The sequence below is a fragment of the Cibotium barometz genome, chromosome 18 (assembly GCF_041138505.1).
Source record: "Cibotium barometz isolate CiBa-2024 chromosome 18, ASM4113850v1, whole genome shotgun sequence".
In the NCBI taxonomy this organism is placed as follows: Eukaryota; Viridiplantae; Streptophyta; class Polypodiopsida; order Cyatheales; family Cibotiaceae; genus Cibotium; species Cibotium barometz.
Genome location: NC_141063.1, coordinates 30893569 through 30910163, shown reverse-complemented (window position 1 = coordinate 30910163; position 16595 = coordinate 30893569). Strand labels below are relative to the sequence as shown.

Here is a 16595-nt window from a genome sequence, read left to right as displayed (position 1 = left end):
TAAAAGAGGTTACCCGCTCACTCAATCTTTTGGTCATTGCATAGAGTATGACTATGCGGGTCTTTATGCACACATTGTGGGTGTTGAAGTGGATGAGACGCTTGATGTAATTTCTGGACAGCAAGTACATGAGGAGATCTTGATGCCGATTCTCTCTCGACAAGACATCACCAATGTAAGGTCCTTATCCCACCGCGCAACGAATTCAGGGTTGCTAGCAGCGGAAGTAGTACTTCTTGCGTGGGCCAGGGTCCCTCACTTAGGGCCTCGCCCACGGATATCCGGACAAGAGACTAATCCATCGGTTCTTCCAAAACCAAACCCAGAAAAACTTCCCATTACCCGGAAAGCACGAGCGATTCCTCCAGGATAAATTTTCTCTAACGTAGTCAAAAAGTCTTAACCAACTGAATTGATCTGACCAAACCCGTAAGTCCCATAGTCAGATCAGGGAAAGATTACACTTGGATCATAGAGACCAACGCTTTTTTCCTCATTGAGATGCATAGCTGTTGATTCTTTTCCATAGAATAATTTTTGTCTGAGATTTACTTCATCTACCGTACCATAACAGAATTGAGTCTCAATTTAGGGATCCATCAGTCCAGCCTAACCCCATCCAGTCCCATGGGTTAGCCAACCGCCCAACCACTGTAGTGATGGGATCCAATTAAGAATTTGGTTAGGTTTTGTTCCGGGTACCAGGGAAAAGAGTTCCCAGTCCCCCTAGCCGAATATTCATGCAAACTTACAACTAGTCACACCACTTACACACCCAATATGAAATTACCTTTTTTACAGAATCAACTGTCTTTAAAACAATCATTTAATGAAACCATAGTATCACTGGTCATAATCCTCAAAATCTCCGGTTGAATCTTTATTTCCAATCATTCATTCATCGGTATATTTATGGCATCATTGGCAACCAGAATGCTCACCACTTGTCCACTCAGGGGCCTTTTCGATAGTTCCTAGCTCATAGTAACTGGCAATATATTCACATATCAAAAATGGAATCTCCTTTAAAGATCAGCAAGATCAACCAACGGATCCATATAAAAGAGCCATGGACTCATCCGTTGAGGACCAGCAAGGCCAATCAACCAGATCCATGCCCGAATTCAGAAAACAACTCTTACTCCTTGTTCCAATATCGCACGTGTGGGTATCTTCGGCGACCCATAGCCCGAGCACCGTATGGTCAACACCCTCTAGGATCCTTCGCAGGTCACCTAGCGCTTCACTCATAGGCCGCTTCCTTGGTCCCTCATCCATCGTACCGGAAGCTTACCATTTTAATCGAACGGAGGCTGGTCAAGACCTCGGCCGACCTTGCTACGCGAGATGTCCTCCATTGACTCTCCGTTACCTGTTGCAACTTGATCAGATTAGGTCTCCACGACCTCATTCACAAGGTGGTCAAAATGCTTCCTCAGCATTCTTGACATAAAACAGTCATTTAAAAAAAACAGGTTATAAATACAGTTTCTATAGAGAACTCTCGTCTTTCCACATTGTTCCACATCATTTCTCATTTATTTCATCTGTATTCTCTTTCTCATCACATCATAATCATTCACATCACAATTCACATGACACCACATTAATTCTTGTCCACCATCACATTCAATTACATCACATCCATTTACACCCATCACATCTTATTCATTCATATCCATCACATTCGTTCATTCATACCACCACATACATTCTCATAACCATCCCATTACATACATTCTATCCACATTATAGCATATCACTTCTGTCCACACCATATCTCATTCATGCACATCCATCCAATCGTTTACCTGTACGACTACCCACATCTATTCATACATTTATATCTATCACTCACATCCACATATATTCATGTCACATCACATCATTTTTCATCACATCACATTCCTTCACATACACATCCACATCACATTCTTTTACATACATTCACATCCATTCTTTCACATACATCCACTCACATCCTATATCATTCATTTACATCCTGATTCACATGACATTACATCTCATCACATCTATTCACCTCACATCTCTTCACCCTATTCACATCACATCCATCCATCCATTCATGCACATCTATCTTATTCACATCACACATCTCATCACATCTATTTACCTCACATCTCATCACATCTATCTGATTCACATCACACATCTCATCACATCTATTTATCTCACATCTCATCACCTCTATTCACATCACATCTATGCATCCCTTCATTCACATCTATCTGATTCACATCACACATCTATTTATCTCACATCTCATCACCTCTATTCACATCACATCTATTCATCCCTTCATTCACATCTATCTGATTCACATCACACATCTCATCACTTCTATTTACCTCACATCTCTTTTTCTTCCTGAATTATCTTTCTCGAAAAGGGGGTGATATTTCAATTACTAATTTACTGAATTTCATTCATTGAATATTCACTTAACTGATTTCTAAATTATTCATGAATTTCGATGAGGAATAAATTAATAATTTACCTGAATATTTCGACTTCGATAGATTTCTTGAATTTTCTCTTTACAAACCGAGTGAATATGAAACGATAAAATTTTCTCTCTCAGAGTATTTACTTATTCATTTATCAAATATTCATGGAAATTAAACATAGAATTAAAGAGAATCTAATTTTGATATAAAAATATTTTATGCATCTATTTATGCATAAATCAATTTAATAGGAATAACACTTTTAAAATAAAAAGATTTCTAATATGCATCTTTCTATGCATAGAAATTGAATCTGATGAAAATGACACTTTTATAATAAAAATATTTCTATTATGCATCTTTCCATGCATAGAATTTGAATCTCATGAAAATGACACTTTTATAATAAAAATTTTCAATATGCATCTTTCTATGCATAGAAATTGAATCTAATGAAAATAACACTTTTATAATAAAAAAATATCCAATATGCATCTTTCTATGCATAGAAATTGAATCTAATGAAAATAATACTTTTATAATAAAAAAAATCCAATATGCATCTTTCTATGCATAGAAATTGAATCTAATGAAAATAACACTTTTATAATAAAAGAAAATCCTTTTATACATCTATTTATGCATAAAATAGGAATAACACTTTTAAAATAAAAAGAATTTCTTTTAGAATGCACAAACGGTGGGGATTATTCTTTTTTGAATAACATAAAGATAAAACTTATTTCCACAAAATTAAAGAAAATTTTACCATAACTTCCTTTGTATGGCTGACCATTTCTCAACTTTTACATTCTAAATTTACTTTAAAATTTATCCTAAGATGAAATAAAGCACTCTAATCTAATCAATTTTTCACTTCTAAAGAGTAATCAATAGGAAAAGTTTAACTCAATTTATTTGTTACTCATTTTAGGATAAAGAAAGGCTGAAATTCTTAATGAAGAGAAGGGGGAAGCCTTTTCATCAAGGCTTATAATCCATAATCACATTAAAAAGCAAAGAATTCAGAAAACCATAGATTAGAATTTAAAAAAAATAGAGTTAAAAACTTACATGGAGTTTTGTGAGCTTTCCTTTGGCTTGAGGGATTGAGGGTTCTACTCTTGTTTGGATCAAGAGTGGCCACCAATTCTTTGTAGAGGAATTAGTCAAAAACAAGTGAATTATCAAGTGAATTCAATGTTTTTGGCTCTAGGGAGGAGTAGAGTAATAGTGCATAAACACTATTAAGCTTTTACAAAGGGGGAGGCTTCTATTTATAGAAAAAAGTGAGCCTCAAACCAAGCAAACTGATTCTAGAGTTTTTCAGATCAATTTGGTCAATTTTTGACTATTTTTAGGTCAGTTCAGCTTACTTTTTGGAACTAGACTTTTATTAGGAGAGAGGAGAGATGAAATATCTCATTTTATTGATTTAAAATGGAAAGCAATGATGAGAAAAAAGGTGCCTCCTTCATGAGGGGGAATCCCTATTTTGAGGTGTCAAAAATCAGTTTTTAACTATTTTCCTTGGTCCTTAGTCTACTCTTCATCTTATGTGAGTATTTACTCATTTTTGGGAGGTTTTTTTTTTATTTTTTCAATTTATCTCCTCCCTACATTTGGATTAATCTAATTGATCCCTCGGAACCTTAATCCAAAATTTTCATCAGAAAATCTGGATCCTTAGGCTAAGGCCTTTTGAGAAGATTATAATTTATTTCTAATGCACCTTAGGAAATTCTTTTTAAACTTCTGTTTCGGAGGAATTTAGTTTAATAAGAAAGGATATTTTTCCATCCAAAGATATCTAAAAATTGAGTTATCTCTCTCTAGAATATTTTCTCTCTCTAGGTAGAAACAAGATCTTTTATTATTCTGAAAATGGGATTGATTACAGGGGAAGAAACTCGACATCTTGAGGGGCTGGGGAGGAATCTTACAACCAATGTGCTCGTGGCCAAAAGAAATACACAAGTTGAAATGGGAATGCTTGGATTACTTCCATAAGTGCTTTGATGGATACATTTTTAGCTTATGACTTGACGCTACAAGATCATAAAGACTTGATCATTGATGATATTTTGGATGTGCATGCAATTGGGTTTGACACAAGGGATGATGATTCATGTGATGATGCACATGCCTATGAGGATGCATTTGACATATGCCATGTACATGGGGATGAAGATTATACATATGGTGAAGACATATGCATTGTTGATCATGGTGACATTAGGCATCTTGATGATGATGCTTATGCAGTGTTGATGATTCATCTACCATCATTATTTGTAATAAGGAGAGAATTTATGTTGATGTGGATGATGGTAGTATGCATACACATGCTACATATGATGAGGATGAGTTTTATGATGCTAGTGAGCATGTGGATGACATTGATGACATGGATGACATAAATGACATGGATGACATCGATGATGAGGTTATTCATGCATCTAGTAGTGAGCAGATATTGGATACTTCATGGAGGTTCTATGGAAACCCAGTCTATGACCCTTTCTTGAGAGATGAGTGGAGAGTCTATAATTGTGACCTCTACGAGGGTTATATGGACAGTGATGAGGATTATGCCTTGGTACATATGGATTATGCTCAGGTAGTCATTTGTGATATGGATCATGCCTATGGACCTATGCATGTAGTTATTTGTGATGTGGATCATGCCTATGGACCTATGCATGGTGATGGATGCAGTGAGGACATGGATTCACATATGCTTTTGCACCCTATGTTCATTTTTTATCCAGGTGGTCATATAGCCTCGATATTGGATGATGGTCACCAAGGGTTTCCATATGATCCGGGCATTATTGGTGGCTATCCTATCTTCGGAGAGGGGCATTGACACCATCCTTTCGACCAAGGCGGATGGCGTTGGTTTTTGATTTCATGCATGCCTTCCGTGGATTTCCTTTTGATCCTGGAGACTGTTCACTTACCCTCACCATCAACAACACTCCTTCATCCTTTCCTTATGATCCAGGAGGGTGCCATGGTCATGTTCATGTTCATGTATACATCTAGGCCATGGATAGATTTTTGGCTTTTGTACATAGCCTCTTGTATATGTTTTATGCATGACCACCCTTTGATTTCGAGGACGAAATCACTGTAGGAGGGGATGGTTTGTAAACAAAGTGTTCTAATGGTGCACGTGCACATGGGGATGGGCCTAGGCACATGGGATTAGGGTCCATTTACACATGTGGGGCACATGGGGCCCTAGGGATATAAATAGGAGATTACTGTCATGTACTAGGATCTTTTACTCACTTTATGACATTTGGACATCTATTCTCCTTGGAACATGTGTTCTCATGGATATGGTGCAAACTCCCATGAGTGCTCTAGGTATTGCTCCCTATGATGAGCTTCCTCTAGGTGAGAGGCTAACACACCACACTTCCTAGTTTCTTGCAACTCTCCATTCTTATATTTCAAGTTCTCAATCTCTTGTTATCAAGCAAAGATAACGATAAACAATAGATTTTTACATAATTTCTACAAGGTATATATTTTTAGTTTTCCAATTATATATCATTCTTGGGGGTTGAGGTATGGTCCCGGTTTCTCTATTATTTGTCAATAGTGATCTATTTGTTGATTGATTTACTAGTTAAAGTTTAATTAAGATAAAAATTATGATAGAAATATTATAACGAATTATTGAAAAGAAGAAGTTTTTTTTAATTTCTATGGATATGTTTGTTGGTTCCATTGCTAATCTACAGGTACATCTTCTCCCCTACTTCGCTAACTCCTCTCTAGGCTTGCATAGTCGGCAAGTGGAGGCAGTCGTCGTCGCAAGCCCGGGAGTTAGCCTAGGGTAATCCCCTCCTATGCCATTGGGAGGATTTCCACCTTGCGAGGGTGGACATGTGATTATCATGCTGCCTAGTTCTATGGGCCCCAGCTAGTGCGGTGAATTAGCCCACCTCATGAGTTCATCCCCTCTGAGAAGTGGGAGGGTTTGCTACAAGCAGCAGAACCTAAGGGGGTGATAGGCCGGCTTGTTGGCCCTCTCGTCCGTGAGACTAGTCCAGCTCATTTAGGCTGGAAGATTGAAATCTAGCTCATCGGTGGGTTGGTATTGGTTTGGATATGTCTATGGACATGGATATAGAAGCCTAAATTTGGCTATTGACCTGGTTTTAGGGTCTCTTTTGTGAATATTTTGCTGTAAGAACTGTTTGATGTAAATATTGTTCTCAAAGGTTGTTTTAAGGAACATTATGAAACAGCTTTAATTAAAGAACGTGTTTTTATACGTTTCATAGTGTGGTAGGACCTAATTAGATAACAAAAATGATTGGGTGCGTGGGTGGAAAGTGGGCGAATAGATGTCCCGATGGCGCCATCCTATGGATGGGTAGACCCAATGAGTCAGGTAACTTTTCAACATAATTATTATTTACGACCCGTAATAGAATAGTGCTTGAACAAGTTCTATTTTAGAAGAATGAGCCAGTGGCTGTGCCTCATAAAGAAAAGAGAAAAAAGGCTTTGGCTTCCATGAACCAAATGCGGACTTGTTCCATCCTCGATCACGTACATTAAGTGTCGTTTGATCGGAGGAATAGATTTCTATTAAAATAATTACGTTTCCCCTACGAGATAGAGTTAAATCCCTCCGTTTGCTCGTATCCTCGTATTTCCAAGAGATCGAGGTGTCGTCAATCGAAGACAAGGGGACTTAGCTGCTTATCGAAAGGATCCCCTTGACCCAGCTAGGGTGGGGAACTTACAATTGGTATTGTAAGGTCACTATTGATAATTAATAGAGAAGCTGGGGCCATACCTTAACCCCCAAGAATGATATAATTGAAAAAACTAAAAAATATACCTTATAGAAATTATGTAGAAATCTGTTGTTTATCGTTGTCTTTACTTATTGACAAGAGCTTCAGAACTTGAAATATGCAAACTGAGAGTCTTCTAATACCTTATCGTAGAATTGGAATTATTTGACCATCCCCAAGCTTAATCTCCTCTTACTCATACTCTGGCTTTCTCTCTTTCGCAAGACTATGGCAAAGTAGCCTTCTCTTGTACTATGGCATACTATTCTTCCTTAAAACTATGGGGTAGTAGTCTCTTCCTTCGAAAGACCATAGCAAACTAGTCTTCTCTTCCAAGATATTAGATAAGAATGAAGGAATATATACATCTCAAGGTCTAGAATCACCTTGAGGCTACTAACTGCCTTCTTACAGTTTCCTTGTATAGAGACCTTGACAAAACCAAAAAAAAATTTCGGCTATAACTCTTTGATAAAAACTCTGAATATAGTCATATAGCTAGTCAAAAGAACCAGAAGGCATCAGGTCTACAAGCTCACGCAAGTAGAATAGGCAAACACGTCTATATATGGTCTTTCGGAGGAAGAGACTACTACTCCATAGTTTTAAGGAAGAAGAGTATATCGTAGCCCTGTAAGAGAACGCTACTTTGCCATAGTCCTTCGTCGAAAGAGAGGAGAGTCAAAGAGTCAGAGGAGATTAAGCTTTGGGATGGTTGGATATTTTCAATTCTACAAGAAGATATTAGAAGACTCTCCGTTCTCATATTTCAAGTTCTGAAGCTCTTGTTAACGAGCAAAGATAACGATAAATGACAGATTTTTGTAAAATTTCTATAAGGTATATATTTTTAGTTTTTCAATTATATATCATTCTTGGGGGTCGAGGTATGGCCCCAGCTTCTCTATTAGTTTTCAAGAAAAAAATTACTAAAAAATATTATAATGAATTATTGAAAAGAAAATATTTTTTTCTTGATTTCTATGGATATGTTTGCTAGTTTCATTGCTAATCTACGGGTACATTTCTTCCCTACTTTGTTAACTCTGCTCTAGGCTTGCATAGTCGGCTGGCGGAGGGTGTAGCAAGCTTGGGAGTCGGCCGAGGGTAATCCCCTCCTATGCCAGTGGAAATTGGATTTCCACCCCCGTGAGGGTGGACATGTGATTATGATGCTGCCTAGTTCTGTGGGCCCAGGCTAGTGCGGTGAATCAGCCCACCTCATAAGTAGAAGCCCCCTCTGAGAAGCGGGAGGGTTTGGTACAAGCGGGAGGACCTAAGGGGGTGATAGGCTGCCGGCTTGGCCCTCTCGCCCCACGACTAGTCGATGACGAGGGAGTATGGTCCGTGAGGTATGCCTAGCTGGTTTAGGCTGGAAGACTGAATTTTAGATCATCGGTGGGTTGGTATTGGTTTGGATATGTCTATGGACATGGATATGGAAGCCTGGATTTGGCTATTGACTCGGTTTCAGGGTCTCTTTTGTGAATATTTTGCTGTAAGAATTGTTTGATGTAAATATTGTTCTCAAAGGTTGTTTTAAGGAACAATGTGGAACGGCTTTAATTAAAGAACGTGTTTTTATACGTTTCACAGTGTGGTAGAACTTAATTAGATAACAAAAATGATTGGGTGCATGGGTGGAAAGTGTGTGGATTGATGCCCCGATGGTGCCATCCTATAGATGGGTGGACCCAATGAGTTGAGTAAATTTTCAACATAATTCCTATTTATGATCCCTAATAGAATAGCGCCCGAACAAGTTTCATTTCAGGAGAACAAGCTAGTGGTTGTGCCTCATAAAGAAAAGAGAAAAAAGGCTTTGGCTTCCATGAACCAAGTGCGGACTTGTTCCATCCTCAATCACACACATTGAGTGCCGTTTGATCCGGGAATAGATTTCTATTAGAATAATTATGTTTCCCCTGTGAGATAGAGTTAGGTCCCTCCATATGCTCGTATCTTCCTATTTCCAACACATCAAGGTGTCGTCAATCAAAGACAAGGGGACTTAGCTACCTATCAAAAGGATCCCCTTTTTGACCCAGCTAGGGTGGGGACGTTACAAAACCCTAATTCTAATTCCATCCTTACATGCTACATTAAAGTTGCAAGAGATATTAGAGAGAACACTAAAATCTATTACATGAATGGGGAGAATGAGTTACAACATGAGAAGTTGGTTTTTATACTTTATAAGCCTTTTCTCACCAAGTTACCCGCAGGAGTAAGTGACCCGAGGCACCCATGACAAATTACAAGGCTTCTACAAGTGTTTCGCCTTTCTAGTCGGGCTTGTCATATTATGTCCTTGAAGTATAAGGCTCAAGAGCATCTTAAGAGCACTTACAATGTCAAATGATCAGAAGCATCTTAAGAGCACTTACAATGTCAAATGATCAGAAGCACAATATAAGTCAAGATGCTCATTACAAAGTGTGCGGACATTGTTAAATCAAAAGTTGGTTAACACATTCATAGGTGGGACACTTGTGAATGTGGTGGACATAAAAAAAACCAAGTGCCTTTAACAAAATATATCTCAACATAATACAAAACAACTGAAAAGTCTGAAAGCTTATTAAACACCTCCAAACTCCTTGTGGAATTTGTATATTGCTATGAGACAAGGGAGTTTAAAGAGGGCGAGGGCAGGGGGTGGGGCGTTATATATTGCAAACAAGCTTGATAATACTTTTGGTGAGTTACTTCAGCAATTGGTCTAAGCTTGTAGAGATGAAATTGAAATTTAAGCAATGAGTGCATTTCAAGGCTAATTGTCTTAATCACCAACCTTTACAAGAATTAGTGTGACAAACCACGTCATAAGGTGCATGCACTTTACAAGAATTAGTGTGACTAACCACATGTATATTGGGATTAAATCCAAGTTTGAAAGTAGACATTTTGATTGAATTGGAAAATACAAAGAATATCAACATGGCCTACGTGTCATAGCCACACTTTCTACATTTTGATTGAATTGGAAAATACAAAGAATATCAACATTTTTGCCGCTGTGAAATCTCCCACACAGGCTTGATTTTTTACGGGCACCTTTTCCTTCAAAATTGATGGGTTTGGTGAAATATAAGAAGAAATTTTGTATTTTAGTGTAATTTTTTCACGCATTTTAAAAATTTGCAAGTATTTTACGGCCAAAATGCTCAAAAACGGGCATGACACCTATAAAAAAGGAACTATGCCCCCGAGCATCAGTTGACTAATAAGGAAGGGGAGTTGCAATTGGGAAGACCTACACAAACTAGGAAGAGTATATAGGGTAGGGGGGCTACAAGGAGGTGGCCCCCTTTTGCAAGGAAAGTTGAAAGGATTTTTTGAATCTTTCTGAAGACGTGTCTATCTCATATTAAAATAATAGGCTGCCTTTGTGGGAAGCTTTTATGCAATAACAGGCCGCCTTTGTCAGAAAAAAACCATCCCTTAGTGTAATTTTCACGATTCAAATTGAGAAAAATCAATTGTAATTTTTCTTAGCCTTAAAACCGATTAATGTATGCACTTTTTTAATAAAAACTAGTTGGGCTTGAAGGTTGTCCTTTTTTTCACTGGTTAGAAAAAAGGTTTATTTCTGACACTGCTCCCCCTTACACCGCCATAGTAGTAATGTATTGGCCACCTTTGTGGGAAGCTTTTCTACAGTATGTCTCCCCCCCTACACCGCCATGGTATTGGGCCTTGATGCGACACTGGCGCCTTCTACAAGTAGAGTTGTAGCCATCAATTTTTTTGTGCTCTTCAAAATTATTATCAAGAAGCTAAAGGGAAGATGCACAAAGTTTCAAATCTTTAAAAAAAAATCTTGGTAGGGTAATATAACAAAAGCTAGTTAACGATGGGGCCCTAGCATAAGGAGAAGACCCATCCTCGAAAAAAGCGGCCAAATTTTGAAGGAGTGACATGCCAAAAATTTTCCCTCAATAATATTATAAGGTCCCCCATTATATACTTTTCTGATAGCCATCTAGTTGCCTTGAGCTACATCTGCGAATTGGTAACCACTTTTCAACATTTGTTCATTTAACATTCTCCAGAACTTTGTTTAAGCCTCATGATCTTCCACTTTCAATTGTTTAAGCCTCATGATCTTCCACTTTCAATTGTGAGTAACTCTTTTATATGAGGATCATAAACATATGCTCCCATTGTATTCAAGCCATTCACACAATGCACATGGTCAAAGTGTTGGTCACCCAAACTGCCTCTTGGCCTCATCCTATTAACAAGATCAACACCCAATCATGCGGCGTAAGGTGTTGCCTTTCCAAACAAATTATTCAAAATTTGAATGTAGACCACAACCTTAGCCAAAAATTAAATCATTTAATGAGACTGCATGAACGGTCCAATCCATTCCATACTACTATGATCCAATCAAAGAACACTTATTTGTGTTATATATTCAAAACAATTAATTGTGTTGTATATTCAAAACTTTTATTTGTGTTGCATATTAATAAGGCCGGCTTCGTCGCCCTTATTAATAGCAACACACTTTCTGTAAGGTTGAAACTTAGCACCTTCCTCCGCCCCCTCCGCCAGCAGCCCCTGCTCTCCGCCGCCACCCCATGGTTTTCTCAGCCGCTCTCCGTCTTCTGCTTGGTGGCATGCTGCACTCTCAATGCCCTCTGAGACAACACCCTTCGTTTTTCCCTGCGCTTCCCCGGCTTCTCCTTGGCCCTCTGAGACAACACCCTTCGTTTTTTCTTGCGTTTCCCTTCGTCTGTAGTCTTCTCTTTTGTTGCCGCCAAAGAGAAGGCCAAAGACAGAGGGGAAAGCGTACGGGAGAGCGCCTCAGGCATGACTGATGAAGCCAAGCGCAAGGCACACACACGCCCACACGTAGGCGACCCCAACTTTGTCTTCACATTCGATCGCTCGTTTCCTCCCCGCCCCACCACGCAATCGGCGTTTCTTCTCCAGCCGACACCCTCCGACACCCTCTTCGCCTCTTCCTGCGTGTCGCCCCAGTTCTCCCCCCCCCTCCTCTTGCGCTAACCGATTCGTCTTCTCTCTTAGGGGTGTGGCTCTAGAGCATGCTTCTCTGTCCCACCATGTACAGGCCACCTCAGCCCCCACTGCAACACGTTATTAATAGGAGAGAAAAAAAATTATATTTTGAGTGCTTATTACTATGATTCGATCAAACAACATAGTGGCTCCTATAAATCTGAGCTTTCTATAAACACAAATTTGCATAACCTAGTGCTAGAAATTACAGTTCAGATCAGGCTGCAAGCTTTCAAGCCTCAGAGAGAGAAAAAGAGGGGCGAAGCTAGTGGGGGTTGGCCGTGGTGGCCAGAGGAGGAGTGGGAGCGAGGAGCGGAGGCTGGCCGAAGAAGAGAGGTGGTAGAGGGCGCTAGGCTATACCTTAAAAGCTAGTGAATTTGATCTATCGTGGGCACCATAGGCATTGAAAGATTTTTTTACATAGTTATCTCGCATAGCTGGTCGATTTTTCCTATTTCTTTTTGTATTGATACAGAAATTACATGCCATGTTTTTTTCTTTTGAAAGCCTTATACAAAAACCTTGCGAAAAATAATGATGATAGGAATATGCGGATGAAATTATTTCAAACGCTCCAAAACGCCGGTTTAGGTGCCTATTTTTTGTGAGAGGTTTATTTGGATTAGAAGAAAGATAATAAGTTTTTGCAATTCTTTATTATTGAGTTGGCAAGAAAGTGGTCCCATCAAACCACCTATAGGCTATGAGGGCACTAGTGTTTCCATCATACTGCCTTTTGACTATTTTCCATGTTTTTGCAAAAAATCTTAACCAGCTCTATAATTGCTTTAAATGCTCCGAGATGATATCGCAGCAGTAGGTATCTGGGAAATGATAACTTTGTGATTCCAGTTTGAAGGCTCAAGATCATTTTCAAAGGGATGCCAATGTTAGTTAATGGTGAACAAGAGGACATGATTACCTTTCATGGGCATCATGATGCATTTTCTCCAAATGATGGATTCCACGTGTTTTATCAATCTGAGCACAATGTCCAAAGTTATCCGGGGCTTTCCTCAGATCTCATTGGTGTTACATGTGGGATGGTTGGGACCATAATAAGATAAGAGTTGAAAGGTCTCATGTTTTTGGCCGAGATGTCGTTCAATCTTCCGTCCCCAATATATAGATAATCCTCTCTCTGTAAAACGAAAGGATGGATAAGTGGCACTTTGGTAATTCGCTATTTGTAAACGAAAGGAGGGAGAACTCGAGCTTGACCATGATATGCCTATAGCAAGAACGGAGCGTATCTATGTCACCCGAAAAAGACTCTGATTTGCCAACTTTCGGCCTCATCTTTCACCAAACTACCAGGCTTGCAACACAACATTGAATACAGCATGGTCACCCGAAAAAGACTCCGATTTGCTACCTTCAGCCTCATCTTTCACCAAACTACCGGGCTTGCACAATGATCTTCGTTCATTTGAGACGCTTTGCCTTCAATCGTGCTTTTGTGACATTCTATGGTTTCGGCCTCCCTTTGTGGAGTCCCATGCCTGTACGCAATTATGGCCTTGCCTCTTTTGACTGTAGATGATCTAATGGTTACTCCACCTTTTCCATCAATAGGTACTCCTAACGCATCATCGAAACAGAATAGTGAAAAGGCAATACACTAAAAAGCAAGCCATTTTCCTCTCTGCAAACTCCAAGAGAGAGTGGACTTTGGTAAGTCGCGAAGTGTGTTTCCCGGGGAAGGAAGGGCAAATGTATCACCTACAAGCTTGAAACTCAAATTGGCTGCTTGATGAATTCTATGCAAGCTCTAATAGAGGACAACCATGCATGCCAGTGACATTTCCATATCCTTCTCAGACTTGCCTCTGGCACAGGACCCTTACGAATTTTCATATGAGTTCTAGAAGTTTACAAATGACCTTGGCAAGTTATTTGCTTTGTAGGAAACCTGGCTACACCAGTTAGAGATGAGAAGACATGAGGCCTATTCTTTAAAGGTGGTAGGTAGAAAGGCTGGGAACAAATGTTTGCAAAATGACAATCTTGGTCTCTGACTAGAAAATTTGACTTTGCCATGAATTTGGAGGAGGATTCAAAAGCTGTTATGGAAATCAATTTCTCCATTTGTTTTTGTTTGGGTCAGAACCTTAACAGCTTTAGCAAATTAGTGACAAGGCAAACTTTTAGAGAGAAAGTTGGAGTTAGAAGGACATGATGCATGTTCATCCTTATGAAGTTCGTACACCTAGATTCCACATGTTGATCCCTATAAAGTAGATACATTTAGTTCCTGTGGATCTGATAAGCCTTGGCTCCAAGCTTTCGAGCAGGCAAAGATTCAGCTTCCTTTGGTCCATCCAACTTACGTCCCATGAAGCAAAGTACTCTACAATAAACCGGAATCCTTCCAAAACCCTACATTTGAAATTTCACCCTTGTCTAAGGGCAAATGGAAACTACCTTATCAAGACAATGATACCACCCCAAGAGGCAGTAAAGTAGGCTGTCACTTAGTCTTAAGCTTGGAGTGGCAAATCATGTAAAAGAATCAAAGGTCTTCATGTCTCAACCTGCTACAAAAATGATTGATATGAATAGCATGGGAAGTGTTATTAATCACTGTTTTTTACAGCTTCTTTAGATACATATAAAAGGTATAACCCTATGTAATCGTGTCATATCATCAAGGTGCCATGTTGCATCCTTCAAAGGAAAGCATGCTCTGTACATTAGATGTGGCACGATAGGCCTTGGAAACCTGAACCATGGAAAGGTGAGAACCAGAAGCTGACCTCTTTTGAGAGCTCTTGCTCTCTCTGCCGCTGCTTCTTGGAAATGTCTTCGGGCACAAGAGAGATTCTACACAAGGGGCATGTGGTTTGCTGGTGGTCTAACCACTGGTCTAGGCAGCCTCTGTGGAAGGCATGCTTGCAGAGTGGTAAAAGGCGAAGCTCCTGCTCTCTCTGGAAGTTCTGAAGGCACACAGAGCACTCTGCATCCACCAGATTTAGGGCACCATTGCCAAGATCGGGGATGTACACTGTGAGAGGGAGGGCTTGTCGTATTTCCTCAGACAAATTGGGTAACACGAGGCCGGAACACAGGTTGTACTCATCAGGAAACCCTAAATATGCCGTAGCATCATCCGATGTTGGGGCTTCGCGGAGTAGGCCCAAAACTTGCATAAAAGAGTGAAAGGCATCCTTGATCAATGTTAAGGACATGGCAATGTTGATGATGAGCATGGGGAGAAGGCCTGGGCAGATGTCGGGGAAGACTGGGAGCCCCATGGCAAGCAACTTCAATGGAGGGATGGAGGTCTTGGACCTACATGATGATAAACGCCACGGAATTAGAGATGTAAGAGGAGGCGAAGAGATATGATGTGATGATGCATGGGCATGGTGAGGGGAATGGATGAGATATGGCATGAGGGCGTGGGATATTGTATGATTATGCATGATGGCCTAGCATGAGGGCATATGATCATACATGGCAATGTGCAGCAAGAAGAACTTACCTGTGCTGAGAGGTGGTTGCCCGTGGAGGAGGAGAAGCCCTGCAGAGCAAAACCCTAGCGGATCTGCAGATGACACGAACGCAGAGGCCAAATGGCAAAGACGTGAAGAGAAAGCAGCTTGGCAGCTTAGCTATATAACAGGGGCTTCCCACGGGAATAAGGTGGCAGAAAAATAATTTAAAAAACATCGAAATCTCGAAAATGCCAGTTAAAATTTAGCATTAAAATGTGATTCGTGGGAAAGGGCTGTAATTTTGTAAACCTTTAAAAAAAAAAAGAAGGAAAGGACCCTAAAACTCGTAGCCTGACACGTCGGACATTACGTCACCACAACCCCGCGCTGCAAAAAAGCTTCCACCGTCCTCCACGTGGCTTTAATTTTCAATCGCTTTTCCACGCTGGCCAATGACGTGGCGTCTCCCTGAACCCCACCCGTCCCTTTCGCCACTCCAATCAACCTTTGTCCTCCACCTCCACCTTTGATCCTTCATTCCTTGCCCATTCCTATAAAAACTACTACTTGCTAAACAACAAAAAACATGTCAAATGCCACATCCCTATGAGCACTGCCAATGCCCCCATCTTGATGAAAATCGATCTTTTGAAACCCATCATTTCTCCATCCAATGCTAGGTAAGTATTAAAGGTTTTCCCCTCTTAACTTTTGAATGACTTTGTCATGTTGTTGGCAATGCGTAGCATTTACGTCCCTTTCCCCATCTAACTGGGCCTTTAGCAACACAAAAAATGTACTCAACAATCTTAAAGTGAGTCCCACCATGTACAAAT

At 39.8% G+C, this 16595-nt stretch overlaps 1 protein-coding gene across 1 annotated transcript; it reads right to left on the bottom strand.

Annotated features, from left to right (window-relative positions):
* Positions 1-14857: 14857 nt before the first annotated feature.
* Positions 14858-15960, bottom strand: LOC147629197 (brassinosteroid-responsive RING protein 1-like). Its single transcript, XM_086812962.1, has 2 exons — positions 15807-15960; positions 14858-15613 (listed from the first exon to the last, which is right to left on the bottom strand). Exon 2 carries the CDS (start codon positions 15574-15576, stop codon positions 15016-15018), a length of 561 nt encoding a protein of 186 aa, XP_086669088.1. The 5' UTR covers positions 15577-15613; positions 15807-15960; the 3' UTR covers positions 14858-15015.
* Positions 15961-16595: the final 635 nt, after the last annotated feature.